Below are 14,442 nucleotides of genomic sequence, written 5' to 3' on the forward strand. Positions count from 1 at the left end.
CTGTGACCTCTGCAGAGAGGATGCCAACTGGCAGGAAGTCAAATAGACTTTCTCTAGAGCAGTTTTATGTTCTCAGCTAAAGTGAGCAGAGAATTCCCATATACCCTCTACCCCATATACACATAGCCTCCCGCACTATTAACATCTCCACCAGAGTGGTACATTTGCCACAGTCAATGAACCTGCATTGACACATCATTAGTACCCAAAGTCCATAGTTTATGAGAGGGTTCCCTGTTGAGGTTGTACTTTCTATGGGTTTTTACAGATGTATAATTCCATGTATACACCAGTATAGTATCACACAAAGTATTTTCACTGCCCTGTAAATCCTTTGTGCTCTGCTTATTCATCCTTCACTTCTCCCTAACCTCTGGAAACCACGGATCCTTTTACTGTCTCCATAGTTTAGCCTGCTTACAGTCAATTCTAGTCAGTGTATCTAGGATGGGAAGTTCTAAAAGGGATGGGGAAATTATGACAAGCTTTGAGAAACAGCTAAATCTTAACATAAGTGAGAAAGTGATCGGAAATAGCAATGCTGTGATTTGAATGTCCAACTTGAAGAAACTAACAGGTGACAGTAAGACCCAAGGAGGGGAAGAGACTTACTGAGGTCACACAGTAAATTAGAAAATGTTAGCGTTCTCTTGGATTCTCTTATCTATGTCTCCTTACTCTTTTCATGCTCTGTACTTTTTCTGTGTGATTTCATTCACACTTATGGCTTCTATTACATTGAACTATATGATATTGCTGACATTTGACTTACAAAATTGCAGCTTCATATGATATTTTCATTGGTCCATTCTCATTTGTACAGTGAAAAATCCCAAGATATGCTAAAGGTGGGTGGACTCAGGGGTGTGAATAACATTTTAAATAAATGGATTGTCTTTTATATGGAGACTTGATATTTCAAAGCATAGATTTCCTGGTTTAAGCCAAATGTCCAGAATTCAAAGCCTGGCTCTACCACTTAGCAGCTATGTGACCTTGGAAACAAATGCAGATTGGACATAATGACTACACCTAGCTCACAGGTTGTTGGGAAAAGTTAATGAGTTAATATGTCTAAAGTACTTAGGGTGTTGTGAGGAGTAATACATAAAAAGAACTTAGAACAGTGCCTGGCTTGTAGTAAGTACTCAATAAATAGCATGTAATTATTAATATTCTCTGCTGCAGTGAGAACATTGCTTATGGTTGTAGTGGCTGACAGCATGGGCTTCAGGATTAGATGGCTTGAGTTCAAGTCCTGGTTCTACTACATTTTAGAGGGTGACCTTGAACAGGCTATTTTAACCTTCAGACCTCAGTTTCCTAATCTATAAAATGGGGCTAGGAACAGCAAAACTACTACATAAGGCTATTGACATGATTAAATGATATAATGTATATTAAAGTGCTTACCACCCTCTCAGTAAATGCTGTTGTTATGCTTGCTTTCTACTAAAATGACAGAAGTTGGTGGTTTGAACCCAGGACCAAATGTAGGCAACTTGGTGTAGTGAATGTTTCTCTTCTTTGGGCCTCCTAGTCTGTGCAGAGTTGTAAGGACCAGCTTCATGTCTCAGGACCCTTCTAGATCTGAAATGCCAAGAATCAGTGCCAGTGAATATGCTTGTATGCACTTCAGAGCCCTCTAGCTTCTGGGATATATATGTAGTTTAAGGGTTCTACTTCCCATTGCTTGGCTACTCCCTAGTTTCTCCCTTTTCCAAGCAATTTTTGACATGACTCACCTCACTTGACTTCCTGTTTTGTTTGGGAATAAGAAGATTTAAGTCAACTAACACTACCTACTTTTCTCCCTTTATGTGTTTTTACCCATGCTACTTAATTATACATTCATTGATTTGCAAAAGAACAACCAATTAATTGCCTTCTCACTGTCAGGACAGATGGGCAGGTCTTGTTTCATTCCTAAGGAGTGGGGCCTCCAGCCCCTGTATCCTGTCTCCTATGGCTACCAGGGAAATGGGTAATTGGAATCTTCTGCAGCCATTATGAGGAGATATGCTGATGACGGATGGCAAATGGCCCAGGTAGATCCTATCCAGAGTTCCAGGCTGGGCTAGAAACCTCTATTTCTGCTTTTTTTTTGCAGACACTGCTATGATAACCTCTTCAATCCTTCCCATGTTCATCAATTCCGTCCTGATCAACTACACAATATGTGTTTCCCTATAAAGCTGGGATGTCAACCACTGTCTCTTCACCTCCCATCTCTCTAGGCCCTAGAAGCTTCTTATTTTATATCTTCAAAAACTTCTGGGCAAAAAAGCTATCAACCCCACTCTCCTCCAAGCTGTGATCACAATTGTCTCCAAAAGGGACTCTGCCTCCATAGTCCACCCCAATCTCCTTTCAATGGCATCAAAGTAATTTAGGCTTTTTATGGTGACCAAAAGAGATTCATTTCTGTCATCTCTTTTGTTAGAAGAACACAATAATATCAAGTGCACAAGTTTAATCCTTGGCAGAACATCCTATTTTATATTTAAAACATATTTAAATATGGTATGTTTATAACGTATTTAAAACATATTTTGGGTGCCCTATGTGTTCACTCTTTTTCTTGAAGGTAGGGACACAGAGATGAATCAAATTTATGACCTTGTCTGGGTGCAGTGACTTATGCCTATAATCCCAGCACTTTGAGAGGCTGAGGCAGGCAGATCCCTTAAGATCAGGATTTTGAGACCAGCCTGGCCAACATGATGAAAACCTGTCTCTACTAAAAAAAAAAAAAAAAAAAAAAAAAAAAAATACAAAAACTAACCAGGCATGGTGGTGCATGCCTGCTGTCCCAGCTACTCAGGAGGCTGAGGCAGGAGAATCTCTTGAACCCAGGAGGCAGAGATTGCAGTGAGCCAATATCATGCCACTGTACTCCAGCCTGGGCAACAGAGGGAGACTCTGTCTCAAAAAAACAAAAAACACAAATTTATGACCTTACCATGGAGAAGTTCACAGTTTGATAGGCGTTAAGGACACACAAATAAGCAAGTTTCAAGCAAATATGAAATTTGTAAAAATTGAATAAGAGGAGAGAGGGACAAAATCTCTCAAGGTGTGACAGGGTCCACACCTCCTTCCTAGAGTTCAGTAAGGAGGAAGAAGTGGGAAAAGGGCACTTCAGACCAAAGGCACAGCATGAGAAAAGGCTTGTGGGTATGAAATAGTGCATGCACTACTGTAAGAAGTTGGCATGGGCTAGATCACAGAGAGGGGTGCAAGGGGGTTGAGATGGGAGGAGAGTCATCAGCTGAAGAACAAAGGAGGTTGAATCAGTGGAGGCTTTAACCAGAAAGTGTGGAACATTCAAAAGGCTCTGAGTGAGAGGATAGAATAAGTTGTGATGTTTTAGAAAGTTGTGAGAGGACATGCTGGAGAAGGCAACATGAGAGTGGGGAGACTAGTTCAAAGGCCATGGCAAGTGCCTATAGAATGGGCAGCACCAGGGAGACAGTGGTGGGGCCAGAGTGGGGAGGGTTTTTTTCTTCCAAGACAGAGTCTTGCCCTGTCACCTAGGCTGGAGTACAGTGGCACAATCTCAGCTCACTGCAATCTCCGCCTCCTGGGTTCAAGCAATTCTTCCTCAGCCTCTCGAGTAGCTGGGATTATAGGCACCCACCACCACGCCTGACTAATTTTTGTGTTTTTAGTAGAGATGGGGTTTCACCATGTTGGCCAGGCTGGTCTCGAACTCCTGACCTCATGATCCACCCACCTTGGACTTCCAAAGTGCTGGGATTACGGGTGTGAGCCACTGCGCCCAGTCGGGAGGTTGGTTTTGAGAAGCCTTATAAGGTTGACCACCACTTTTTGACTGGAACCACCAAACTGACATGGGAGATACAAGTAATCCTGGGGAGAAGAGGATCACAAACATACACACACATTTTCTTTGCTTTTATCATTTATTTGGTTTGTTTTATTCAGCATTCCATGTGAACTTTTAATTAAACAAACATTGACTGCCTTATGTTAAATGCTAGATACTGTGTTTGGCCCTAAGATGTAGCCAGTTGGTAAAAAGATAATAGATTGTTTTTTTCTCTAGAAAGCCTTTCCCCACCTCATTTGTTGTGGGTTAAGCAGTCATGCAACCAAGTTTGTTAATACTGTGGAGATGAAATCCATTAGGCATTAGTAAGGACTTCAGAGCATCTTTTTGGAGTCATACAGACCAGAACCATCTTAGTATCAAAAATAACTGACTTGGTATTAGCACATGAGAATACTTTTTAGTGTAAAAATTACAGTCATTTGAAGTATAGAATGTGGAATTTAATTCATGGGCTTAGTGACATTCTGTGTAGATGTTTCTAAATATCTTTTTTTTTTTTTTTTTTTTTTTTTTGAGACAGAGTCTGTCTCGCTCTGTCGCCCAGGCTGGAGTGCAGTGGCCGGATCTCAGCTCACTGCAAGCTCCGCCTCCCGGGTTCAAGTACAGGGTGTTTACCTAAAGTTTAAGATTCCTAAGACATTGTCATGTTTTAGAGCTAGAAGAGCCCCCTTCCTTCTGTATTCTCATAGCCTTCTGTGTGTATTACTTCATAACATTTGTACTATAGTAATTATAATTGTTTGTGTATCTTTGCTAATAAATTGCAGATCCTTTGAAATTAGTGACTTGGTCTTGTTAATCCCCTTTCTTACTTTCTGGAAGGCATAAGGTATGTAGTAGGAAGTTCACTGAATGTGTACTGAACTTAAACCTTAGAAAACATATCTTCTATCCCCTCATTTGTAGATAGGGAAATTGAGGTTAAGAATGAGGAATCTTTTATGCAAGTTCAAAAAGGAAAGTTACAAGAGAGTCAGAAATACATCCTAGTTTTTTTGATTGCTTAATATTTTTGTGGCTGTTTTCTCCTCTTGCCCAGCTTGGTTTCCTAGCTAATTAGCCAGAAGTTGGAAGCATTTACAAGTTGTGGAAATGCAAACCTTCTTCGTTATGAAAACCAATGGCCATGCAAATATAGCCATTAAGTACAGAATGTGTTTCTTAGGTCCCTCCACTTATTCAAAAGCTAGGAGTCAACAATGCCTCCAGTGTAAGGTTTCGTTTTCTCTCACACACACAGAGACACATACGCATGCAGACAACACACGCACACACATAAGCACATGACCCAAGCAGAGCAGCCGAACAGGAAATTTTGGATGAAATATTGGCATTTATTGTTCCTATGTGACCTACTAAGGTCAAGGGTACAAGGATTCAAATGGGCTTTAGTTCAAGTCCCTCCCTGTCCGTCCATGCTTTTCTGTAAGTGGGTATTGAGCATCCATCTCAATGGGTAATTTTGAGCACTCAACGGAGGGATAGAGTAGTTTCATCGTAAAGTTGTTCTATCACCTTGGTCCAGCCAGCTAGCATCTCTGGGTCACTGTATCTGCATCTGTAAAATGGATTAGGTTAGATGATTTACAGAGTCCTGTGAAGTTGGAACATTCTATGATTTTCTTCCCCCGGGATCTAATTGGACTCTGGATGGAGTGTTGCAAGGACGGAAGAGGTGAGGAAAGAGTGATCCTGCATTGACCCAGTGCTGGCTTCTGCAGCCTTACGAGGACTCCCCGTTTGATGCTGGTCTTTTATCAGGGTGTGTTTGTGTTCTAACCAGTATTTGCCTGGCCATTGCACCAGTCCCCATTCTGTTCCTCAGGGTTTTGGGAAAGAGCCAGTGGATGTGGATTCTTACAGGCAGGATTTCTTCCCAAAAAGAAATCCACTGCCTGGATGGTGAAACTTTGTGAAACTTTGTGAAACTCACAAAGTCCAGAGAGATTTCCTGTTTTGTTTTCCACAAGCTCAAGTTCCTATTTATTATAAAAACCAAACACACACACACACACACACACACACACACACACACACAGTATGCTCTCTCTCTTCCCATTGCTGGGGTCCAGTGCAACCTTCCCATCTGTGTCACTTTCACCCACGGCCCTGGTTTTCACTGTTATGGTAATTAAGCCTTCAGTGCTGGCTGGAGATGTTACAGAATTTTTAAGCCATCAGTAGTTAAGCACATTAATTTTACTAAGGGGAAACCTGCAAAGGGAGCGAGAAAAGGTCTAACAGTCAGCATGACCTCATGCAGTCGCATCTGGTTTCTGTTCTCATGAGAGTGCCTCCTTCTGGTGCTGGCTAGAGAAGGGACATTTGTTCTCAGCATAGGTTCTGGCACCTAGTAGGAACAGTTCTCTTACTGTGTGACACACCCCGGCCCGGGCACTTTATATGCAAATCGTTTATGAAATATGCTTACACTAAAAACATGTTGCCTAGAATTTGAATTTAACTGAGCACGCTGTGTTTTAATTTACTGAATCTGGCAACCCTACTTGGGATTAATCTCATGGCTCAGAATTGTTGAACAGAAAAGACCTGCACTTGGGAGTCACAGAAATCTGGGTTGGGATTCTGTTTCCACCATTTACTTGCTGTGTGATCTTGAGAAAATTGCTTGACTGCTCTGATTCCTAGTTTTCTTATATATAAATGAGAATCGTAATATCTGTGTCTCAGGACTATTGTGATTATTACATTTTAATACACTTGAAGTACCATGTACTGTGCCGTTTAGTGTTTCATGAACATTAGCTTTTATTATAATTGTTTTTTATTTCTTTGGGTCATGACACTTAACTCAGGTGAAATTTGATCATTCATTCATTCATCCCTAGGAAATGACATGGATAAGAATGTGTGGCAGGAATAATTGGAGAGTTTTTGTCAACTTCCAGGAGAAATGAGATGGAAGCTTACACAGGAACACTCTTGATAGACACCGTCTACTTCTAGATCTGTGTTCTGGATCACTCAGAAGGGAGACCCCAGACCCACTTTATACAAACATGTTCTACTTGAGTCTTTTAGACAATGCAGAATGAAAAAAGTGATATCTTGGTAATCAAGTGCCCTTAGTGGTGTGCAACTTTTATTTAAAAGCATATCAAAAGTAAAAAATATGAAAGAAATGAAAAATAAGGCCATCATACAGAGCAGGCAAAGCACAAAGGAATAAGAGATCAACATTCTCTGAAAGTCTTACGTTTTAAAGACAGCTGTCATTCATTCAGAATCTGCAGTGCGTTGAAATGTCAGTGTTAGCATCAAGCACACGCTGAAGTTATCTTCCACATCAGAGCCCAAGGGAGGGGAACAAAGTAGAAGGTAAAACTTGAGTCCTGTCCTGTGCTAAACTGAAAAAGTGCCTTCCAAGTTCTTTACTGCCAAATATTAACGATCTATTTTTCAATGTGCATTCATGTATTTACTAACTGTTGACTGAACAACTGTGCTAGGTCCCACAAGAATATTCATGTGACTAAGGCCTGGCCCTTGCCCTTGGTGGGACCAGTGTTTATTGGTGAGACAGGCAAGGAAATGTGTTGGTAGGTATGGTCTAGTGTGTTACGGTATCCAGAAGAGGAGCATGGTTCTAGACTTAAGAAAGTTATGGTGGGCTTCCCAGAGAAAAGAATGTTTCCTATTTGAGACCAAAAGAGTAAACTGGAGTGCAGAGAGGGGAATATTCCAGGCATAGAATGGAGTGTGTGTGTGTGTGTGTGTGTGTGTGTGTGTGCGCGCACGCGCGCGCGCATGTGTATGTGTTTTAAAAAGACTATGAAGCACGTTCAAATTAAATAGAACATTGATTATCATTTAGAGCAAAGGTCAGCAAACTGTGGCCCTCAGACCTAATCTAGCCTACTACTTGTCTTTGTAAATAAAGTTTTATAGGAATACAACCATGCCAATTCATGTAAAGTATCATCTATGCCACTTTCATGCTACAAAGGCAGTGTTAAGTAATTGTGGAAGAGTCTACCTTGTCCTGAAGCCAGAAATGCTTACTCTCTGGCCCTTTACAGAAACTGTTTTCTGGCTCCTGATTTAGAGCACATTTTACATAAACAGGAATTCACTGTTGGTGGAAATGATGTGGGTGCACGAGAACGGATGATACTGTGCAAAGAAGGTCAGGAGAGTGGTGAGAGATGAAAAGGTGGCCAGGGGTGAGAACAAGGCATTTAGATTTTTATCCTGAAGACTGTGGGAAACCTTTGAAGGTTTTTAAGCAGGGCAATGAGATGGTCAGACTTCTATAAAAGGCAGTGCAGCAAGGTGTTTAATAAGAGGGCAGGCTTTGGAGGCAGATTACCTTGGATTGGATCCTAGCTCTGTCACTTACTATCGTAAACCTCATTCAAGTTATTTACTTTCTGTGTGCTTCAGTTTTCCAATTTGTAAAATGGGAAATTATAATAATAGTATCTATTGTATGAGGTTGTTGTGAAGATTAAGTTAACACAGGTGGAGTGCCGAGCCCAGGGGACACTATCAATGGATATAGTTTTTATTGTTTCTCAATGATCCTTCTGGCTCCTGGGGAGGGGATGGCCCAGGATGGGAGAACCTGATAGTAGAGTGCAAGGGATTTAGGGAATAGGTGGGGTCTTGTGCTTAAAGGGGCTGCTCTAAAGCCCTTGATGGCTCACATCATGGCCATCAGCACGTTTTCTCTTGATCTCTCCCCTATTGTCTTCATTGTCTACTCTGTCCTCCTTTTTTTCCAGGCCTTCAAGAGTGCACTGATGAGTTCTTACTGGTGCTCAGGGAAAGGAGATGTGATCGATGACTGGTGCAGGTGTGACCTCAGCGCCTTTGATGCCAGTGGGCTCCCCAACTGCAGCCCCCTTCCGCAGCCGGTGTACGTATGTATGGCCCCTTTTCCTTTGGCCGTCCCTTTTCATGGACTCACACTCCTGTCCTGCCAGCCCATGCCATGACTTGCTTTTGCTCCCAAGGTGCCTAACAAGATCCCCAAAGACCCTGGAGGCTACCTCCTTTTTTTAGGAAAGAAGGGAGCTTTGGCAGAACAGAATTGTGGCACAGGAGCAGACACTGATATTGCAGTGTGTGCTTGTTTTAAATGATGCCACTCAGTTCATCATTTCTTCCTTCAGGCAACCATTCAGCAAAAGCTTGTAGGCAGCTGACTACTTTGTCAGGTCTTGTGTTAGATAATGGGGCTACTGAGGTTAAAAAACAACAAAACAAAACTGGAGAACCTCTTCTGCGAAACAAGATCGGCACAGTCCATGTACTTAGGGAACGGACAATTTAACGGAGGAGATAGATGCCAAAACAAAAACAGGAAAATACAATTTAAAAGTTTAAATAAGGGCTCAGCACCATGGCTCATGCCTGTAATCCCAGCACTTTAGGAAGCTGAGGTGGGAGGATCTCTTGAGGCCAGGAGTTGAGACCAGCTTGGGCAACATAGTGAGACCTCGTCTCTACAAAAAAAAAAAAAAAAAATAGCCCGTGTGGTGGCACATGCCTGTAGTCCCAGTGACTATGGAGGCTGAGGTGGGAGGATCACTTGAGGCCAGGAATTCAAGGCTGCAGTGATCCAAGCTTTCACTACTGCACTCCAGCCCGAGTGACAGAGTGAGACCCTGTCTCAACAGCAAAATCATTTTAATAAGAAAAATATGAAAAATAAACAAAGACATGCTATTAGGGGGAATAATGGGGAGATGTTTTAGTTGGAAGAGAGAGGGAATAGTCCGGGAAAGCTCTCTGAAGAGACCTAAATTAGGGTAGACACCAGCCAGGCAACAAGTGATGAGACTCATGTCTCAGGCAGAAGGAACACCATATGTGAAGGGCCAGACACTGGAAATTCACCATCTGAGGAAGTAAAGGAAGGTCATTGTGGTTGCAGGCATGAGATGAAGAGGGAGAAGTGGTGTGAGAAGCATAAGAGAGGGGCAGGAACCAATACTGGAAAATAAAGTCCCATAATCGACCTCGGTGGGTGAGAAGAATCACGTTATAAGATGGTCTTTGAAGAGACAGTGTGGTATTGTTGAAAAAAGGAATCTGGGATAAGGATAAGCAAAGTCACCATCATGGTCCTGTCCTCAGCTTGTTGTGTGACCTTGTGCAAACTGTTTCCTTTTTTTGAGCCTTTCCCCATTTTGTGAAATGAGGGAATTAAACTTCATCATCTCTAAGGACCATTCTAGTTCTAACCTTTCATCATTCTATTTTTTTTCTTGCTTTGCAAAAAGATTTACTCCAGGAGTTTTACTCCTTTCAATAGTGTATTTACTTAAGGATATTAAAAAGTTAGCTAATACATTGTGGGTATTAAAGAGAATGGCAGAAAAGTGGAAAGCTCCTTTGTTTGAAGGCACTGCCAATTTAATTGAAAGTGAAGCATCATTGAGAATACAGTATAAATATATGGAAAACTGATAAACTGACATTGAGCACATATCGTGTGCATGGATTAATTTATGAAATTCTACATTGCTCTTGAAAGGTGGCTCCTTGTCTTCCCATTTTATGGATGAGAAACAGAGGCCATGAGAGGGGAAATAACTTGCCTAAGGTCATGCAAGTTGGTGATCGTGAGTGGAATCAAGATTTAAATTCAGACTGAAACCTGTGCTTCACTTTGACACATGCTGACTCTTTTGGGTCCCAGCTGGTGCTGGCTGCCAAACAAGAATCTTCCTGTTTATTCCCTGTAGGCTGCGGCTGTCCCCGACAGTGGAGCCCTCCAGTACTGTGGTCTCCTTGGAGTGGGTAGATGTTCAGCCAGCTATTGGGACCAAGGTTTCCGACTATATTCTGCAGCATAAGAAAGTGGATGAGTATACAGACACTGACCTGTACACAGGTGGGTACATGAGTTCCCATTTTCTTGGGATAGTATGACAGAAGAGGGAAACTGGGATTTTCTACTTTCTTTGGAGACTTGGTCTCATCTCTCTTGGGAAGGCATTGGAAGATTTCATCGTTTAGTGATTTTTCGCTGTCTATCCCTGTGTGCTGTTTTGTATGAATTTGAGCTAAGAAAGATAGCAAGTTGCAGTTGGAAAGAATTTCTGATTCTCTGAGTTGGACCTTCAAAATATTATGTCAAAGAACTAGTTGATTCTGAAGACAATTTGACCTTTTTCTCTCTGGGAAGGCCTGCAGGACTCTTGCTTGAAGGGCTTGATCTGTAAATATATTATCTCTGGAACTGAGGTAAGGAAATTCACACAATTGGGTTTCTAGTGAGATACACTTGGAGTCTTCATTAACTAGTGCTGGGAAAGAGATAATTGGAAGTGATTCCAGCATGCAGGAGCATTTGAGAATGTTGGCTTTTAAGAAGGATACCTTTGATTATCACTCAGAACATTATTTCTGAGTTCTAAATCTTTGACACTGCCAAGAAACGAAGTGTTCACTTGTGATCTGTACTGGGGCTTACATCTTCTGTTCTCTGTTGAGACTTCCATTCAGCAATTATTATTTTCCAGCCAGAAAACATCAATTGGACATCTATTTTTTGTGCCAGGCACTGAGCTAAATGCTTTGTTCAGCATCTTAATCCTCGCAGTTTTAGGAGGGTTAGTGATTATTGTACCCATTTCACAGATTAGAACATTGAGACTGATCCAAGGTTATTCAGCTTGTGATATCTCCTCAAATTTATAATTTTAATCCTGAACCAAGACTTGGCTATTTAAAGAATTAAAGGAGTATAATTATTTGCCCAATTAAATTATAAACTCCAAGAGGTAAGATGGCTTTTCTGTGTTAGTCATAGTTGAATTTCCAACACCTATCACAAAGTCTGGCATTCAAATATGAGTTGACTGAATGAATAATAAATGAATGAAAGGATCTTTATTGTTCCCTTTTCTGTTTCTGTCTTCCTGTTTTCTACCTGTCTCTCTCCTACACCTCTCCCATTCCTCTCTGGGCTATTTTTGCTTTGACTCCTCTGAAATTTGGAAGAAAGTGATAAAATGAGGCTGTGAATGAGAGAGAAGTCAGAAAAAGAAAGGCCCAGATTATGGACAACATGAGAAGTCAAGTTGGCTGCTAATAGGTCGCCTGGGATTGATGTGGCTTTTTCCACATCATTGACTGAAAGAGACGGAACAGACTGGAGTGGACATCACTTTCACAGAGGGACGGGTCATGGAACAGTAATTGGGCAGCTGATTTTGTCTCATCTTTCAAACTTGGTTAATTCTGACTTTTGACTCTGTATGGAGTGCATGCATATGTGTTTGTGCAAGACTGTGTATCTGAGTATGCATAGGCAAACTGAAGTGTCTGTGTGTTTGTATTATCTGCATATGCATTATTTTTATGTGGGTGAGATTTACCACTGTCTGTGAATGGGTGGGTGTGTATTTTGTGTGTGTGTGTGCGTGTGTGTGTGTGCGCATGTGTGTCTTTGTCCTTCTGGAGGGCTGTTTTATAATAGCAGAGTTTTGTAAACCACAGATAACCAAGGGAAATGAAAGTCCTCCAACAGTGGGTTTACACTTTAACAATAATGCTTCACATCTCGATCACATCTCCATAGCGTGCTGTTCTTCTCACAATTAAAAACAAACAAACAAAAAACAATGTAACTTAAGAATGATCATGAACTTTGTTCTACAGATAAAGTAAGTAAATCCCAAAGACATATGTGACTTTCCTAAAGTCCCATAAACACGTATGGCAGAGTCAGGCTTTGTAACCAGGTCTGTCTTATGCCCAGCACAGTGCTTGTTCTTATAGACCATGCAGAGTCTACATCAAAACTCAAGTGTTGCTTCTTCCACAAGGGCGCTTGACCCTTTCAGCAGAAAGTCCCTTCCAACGTAGTGCACTCACTCATTCTCTCTACCGTTTATTTGGCATACTCCATTCTTTGCCTTGAAGTACCTCTTCCATATCAGCAGAAAAATTCCAGTGTTGGAAGGATCTTAGGAGATCATCTAGTCTTGCTTTCTCTTTAACACTTCAACATGCACTGATTACATGCCTCCAGTGTTAGAAAGCTCAGTTCTTCCTAAAGTTTTCTGTGTGTATGATCATGTCATCTGCATACAGAGACAATTATATTTCTTTCTTTCCAATTGTGATGACATTTATTTATTTATTACTTGTCTAATTGTTCTAGCTAGGAATCTTAGTACTATATTGAACAGAAGTGGTGAGAGCAGACATCTTTGACTGTTTTTCTAATTTTAGGCATTTAGTCTTTCACGGTTAAGTATGACGTTAGTTGTATGTTGTTGTTTTTTAATGTAATGTTTGATTACATCAAAGAAGGTATCTTCTATTTCTAGTCTGCTGCAAAGACTTTGTTTCCATTAGAAATGGATGTTGAATTTTCTGTGTCTATTAAAATGATGGTATAGTTTATCTCTCTAAATTTGTTAATATGGTAAGTCACATTGATAGATTTTCATATTATAAAACAACTTACCATGTGAGATTTATCCCAGGAATGTAGGTTCTTTTATCTGGTTTTTTTTTTTTGTTTGGGTTTTTTGTTGTTGTTGTTGTTGTTGTTGTTTTTAATTAGGATCATTCTGGTCTCACAAAATGAATTATAAAATATTTTCTTCTTTTCAGTTTTCTGAAATGTATCTGTCGTCTCAGATAATCAGCTTGGTTAAAATTGATAGTATTTTTTTCTTAATCATTTTGTAGAATTCACCAGTGAAGGCATCTGGGCTTAGACCTTTTCTTGCAAGAAAGTTTTTAACTACTAATTTAGGTATTTGATAGATATAGATTTATTTAGATCATCTATTTCTTCTTGAGTGATGTTTGGCAGCTTGTGTGTTTTAAGGAACTTGTTCATTCCATGTAAAGTATCAAATTTATTGGTAAAAGTTTTTTATGACATTCTGTTAATCTTTTGAAATCTGTTGAGATTATAGCGTTATTAGTCTCATCTTGATATTGGTGATGTGTGTCTCCTCTCTTTTTTTTTCTAGATCAGTTTGGCTAGATAGTTATGACATTTATTTATATTTTCAAAGAATCAACTTTTGGTTTTATCTGTTTTTGCTATTTCCTATTTCATTGATTTATCCTCTAATCTTTATTATTTTATTTGTTTAGCTTACTTTGAGTTTGGTTTTCTCCACGTTTTAATTTTTAAAATGGTAGCTGGGGCTCTTGATTTGAGGTCTTTCTTGTAATGTAGGCATTCCCTCTAACTACTGCTTTAGTAGTATCTCAAAGGTTGTGTTATGTTGCGTTTTCATTTTCATTCAGTTCAAAGCATTTCCAATTTCACTTTTGTTTTCTTCTTTGACTCAAGAGTTACTTAGAGGCATGCCACTTAGTTTTCAAATATTTGGAGGTTTTCAGAAATTTTTGTTACTGCTTTTTAATTTGATTCGGCTATAGTCAGAAAATATGTTTTCATGACTTTAAACATTTTAAATTTATTGAGACTAGTTTTTGGTCTAGATGGTCTATTGATGTATTCAGTGTCCACTTTAAAATAATGTGCATCCACTTATTTATGGGTAGAGTGTTCTATAAATGCCTGTTAGATAAAATTGGTTAATTATGTTATTCAAGTCTTCTAGAGCCTTTCTGATTTTCTC

The 14,442-nt window shown here is 40.2% G+C and overlaps 1 protein-coding gene across 5 annotated transcripts in view; it reads left to right on the top strand.

Annotated features, from left to right (window-relative positions):
- Positions 1-14,442, top strand: part of ASTN2 (astrotactin 2) — a 988,433-nt gene that overhangs the window by 790,048 nt on the left and 183,943 nt on the right. For all 5 annotated transcript variants that reach the window (XM_050759610.1, XM_050759611.1, XM_050759612.1 and 2 more), the window contains 2 exons: positions 8,602-8,735; positions 10,570-10,718. In XM_050759610.1, coding sequence (XP_050615567.1) covers positions 8,602-8,735; positions 10,570-10,718 — 283 coding nt within the window. The remainder of the gene's footprint in view (positions 1-8,601; positions 8,736-10,569; positions 10,719-14,442) is intronic.

Source organism: Macaca thibetana, chromosome 15, assembly GCF_024542745.1.
Source record: "Macaca thibetana thibetana isolate TM-01 chromosome 15, ASM2454274v1, whole genome shotgun sequence".
NCBI classification, from domain to species: Eukaryota; Metazoa; Chordata; class Mammalia; order Primates; family Cercopithecidae; genus Macaca; species Macaca thibetana.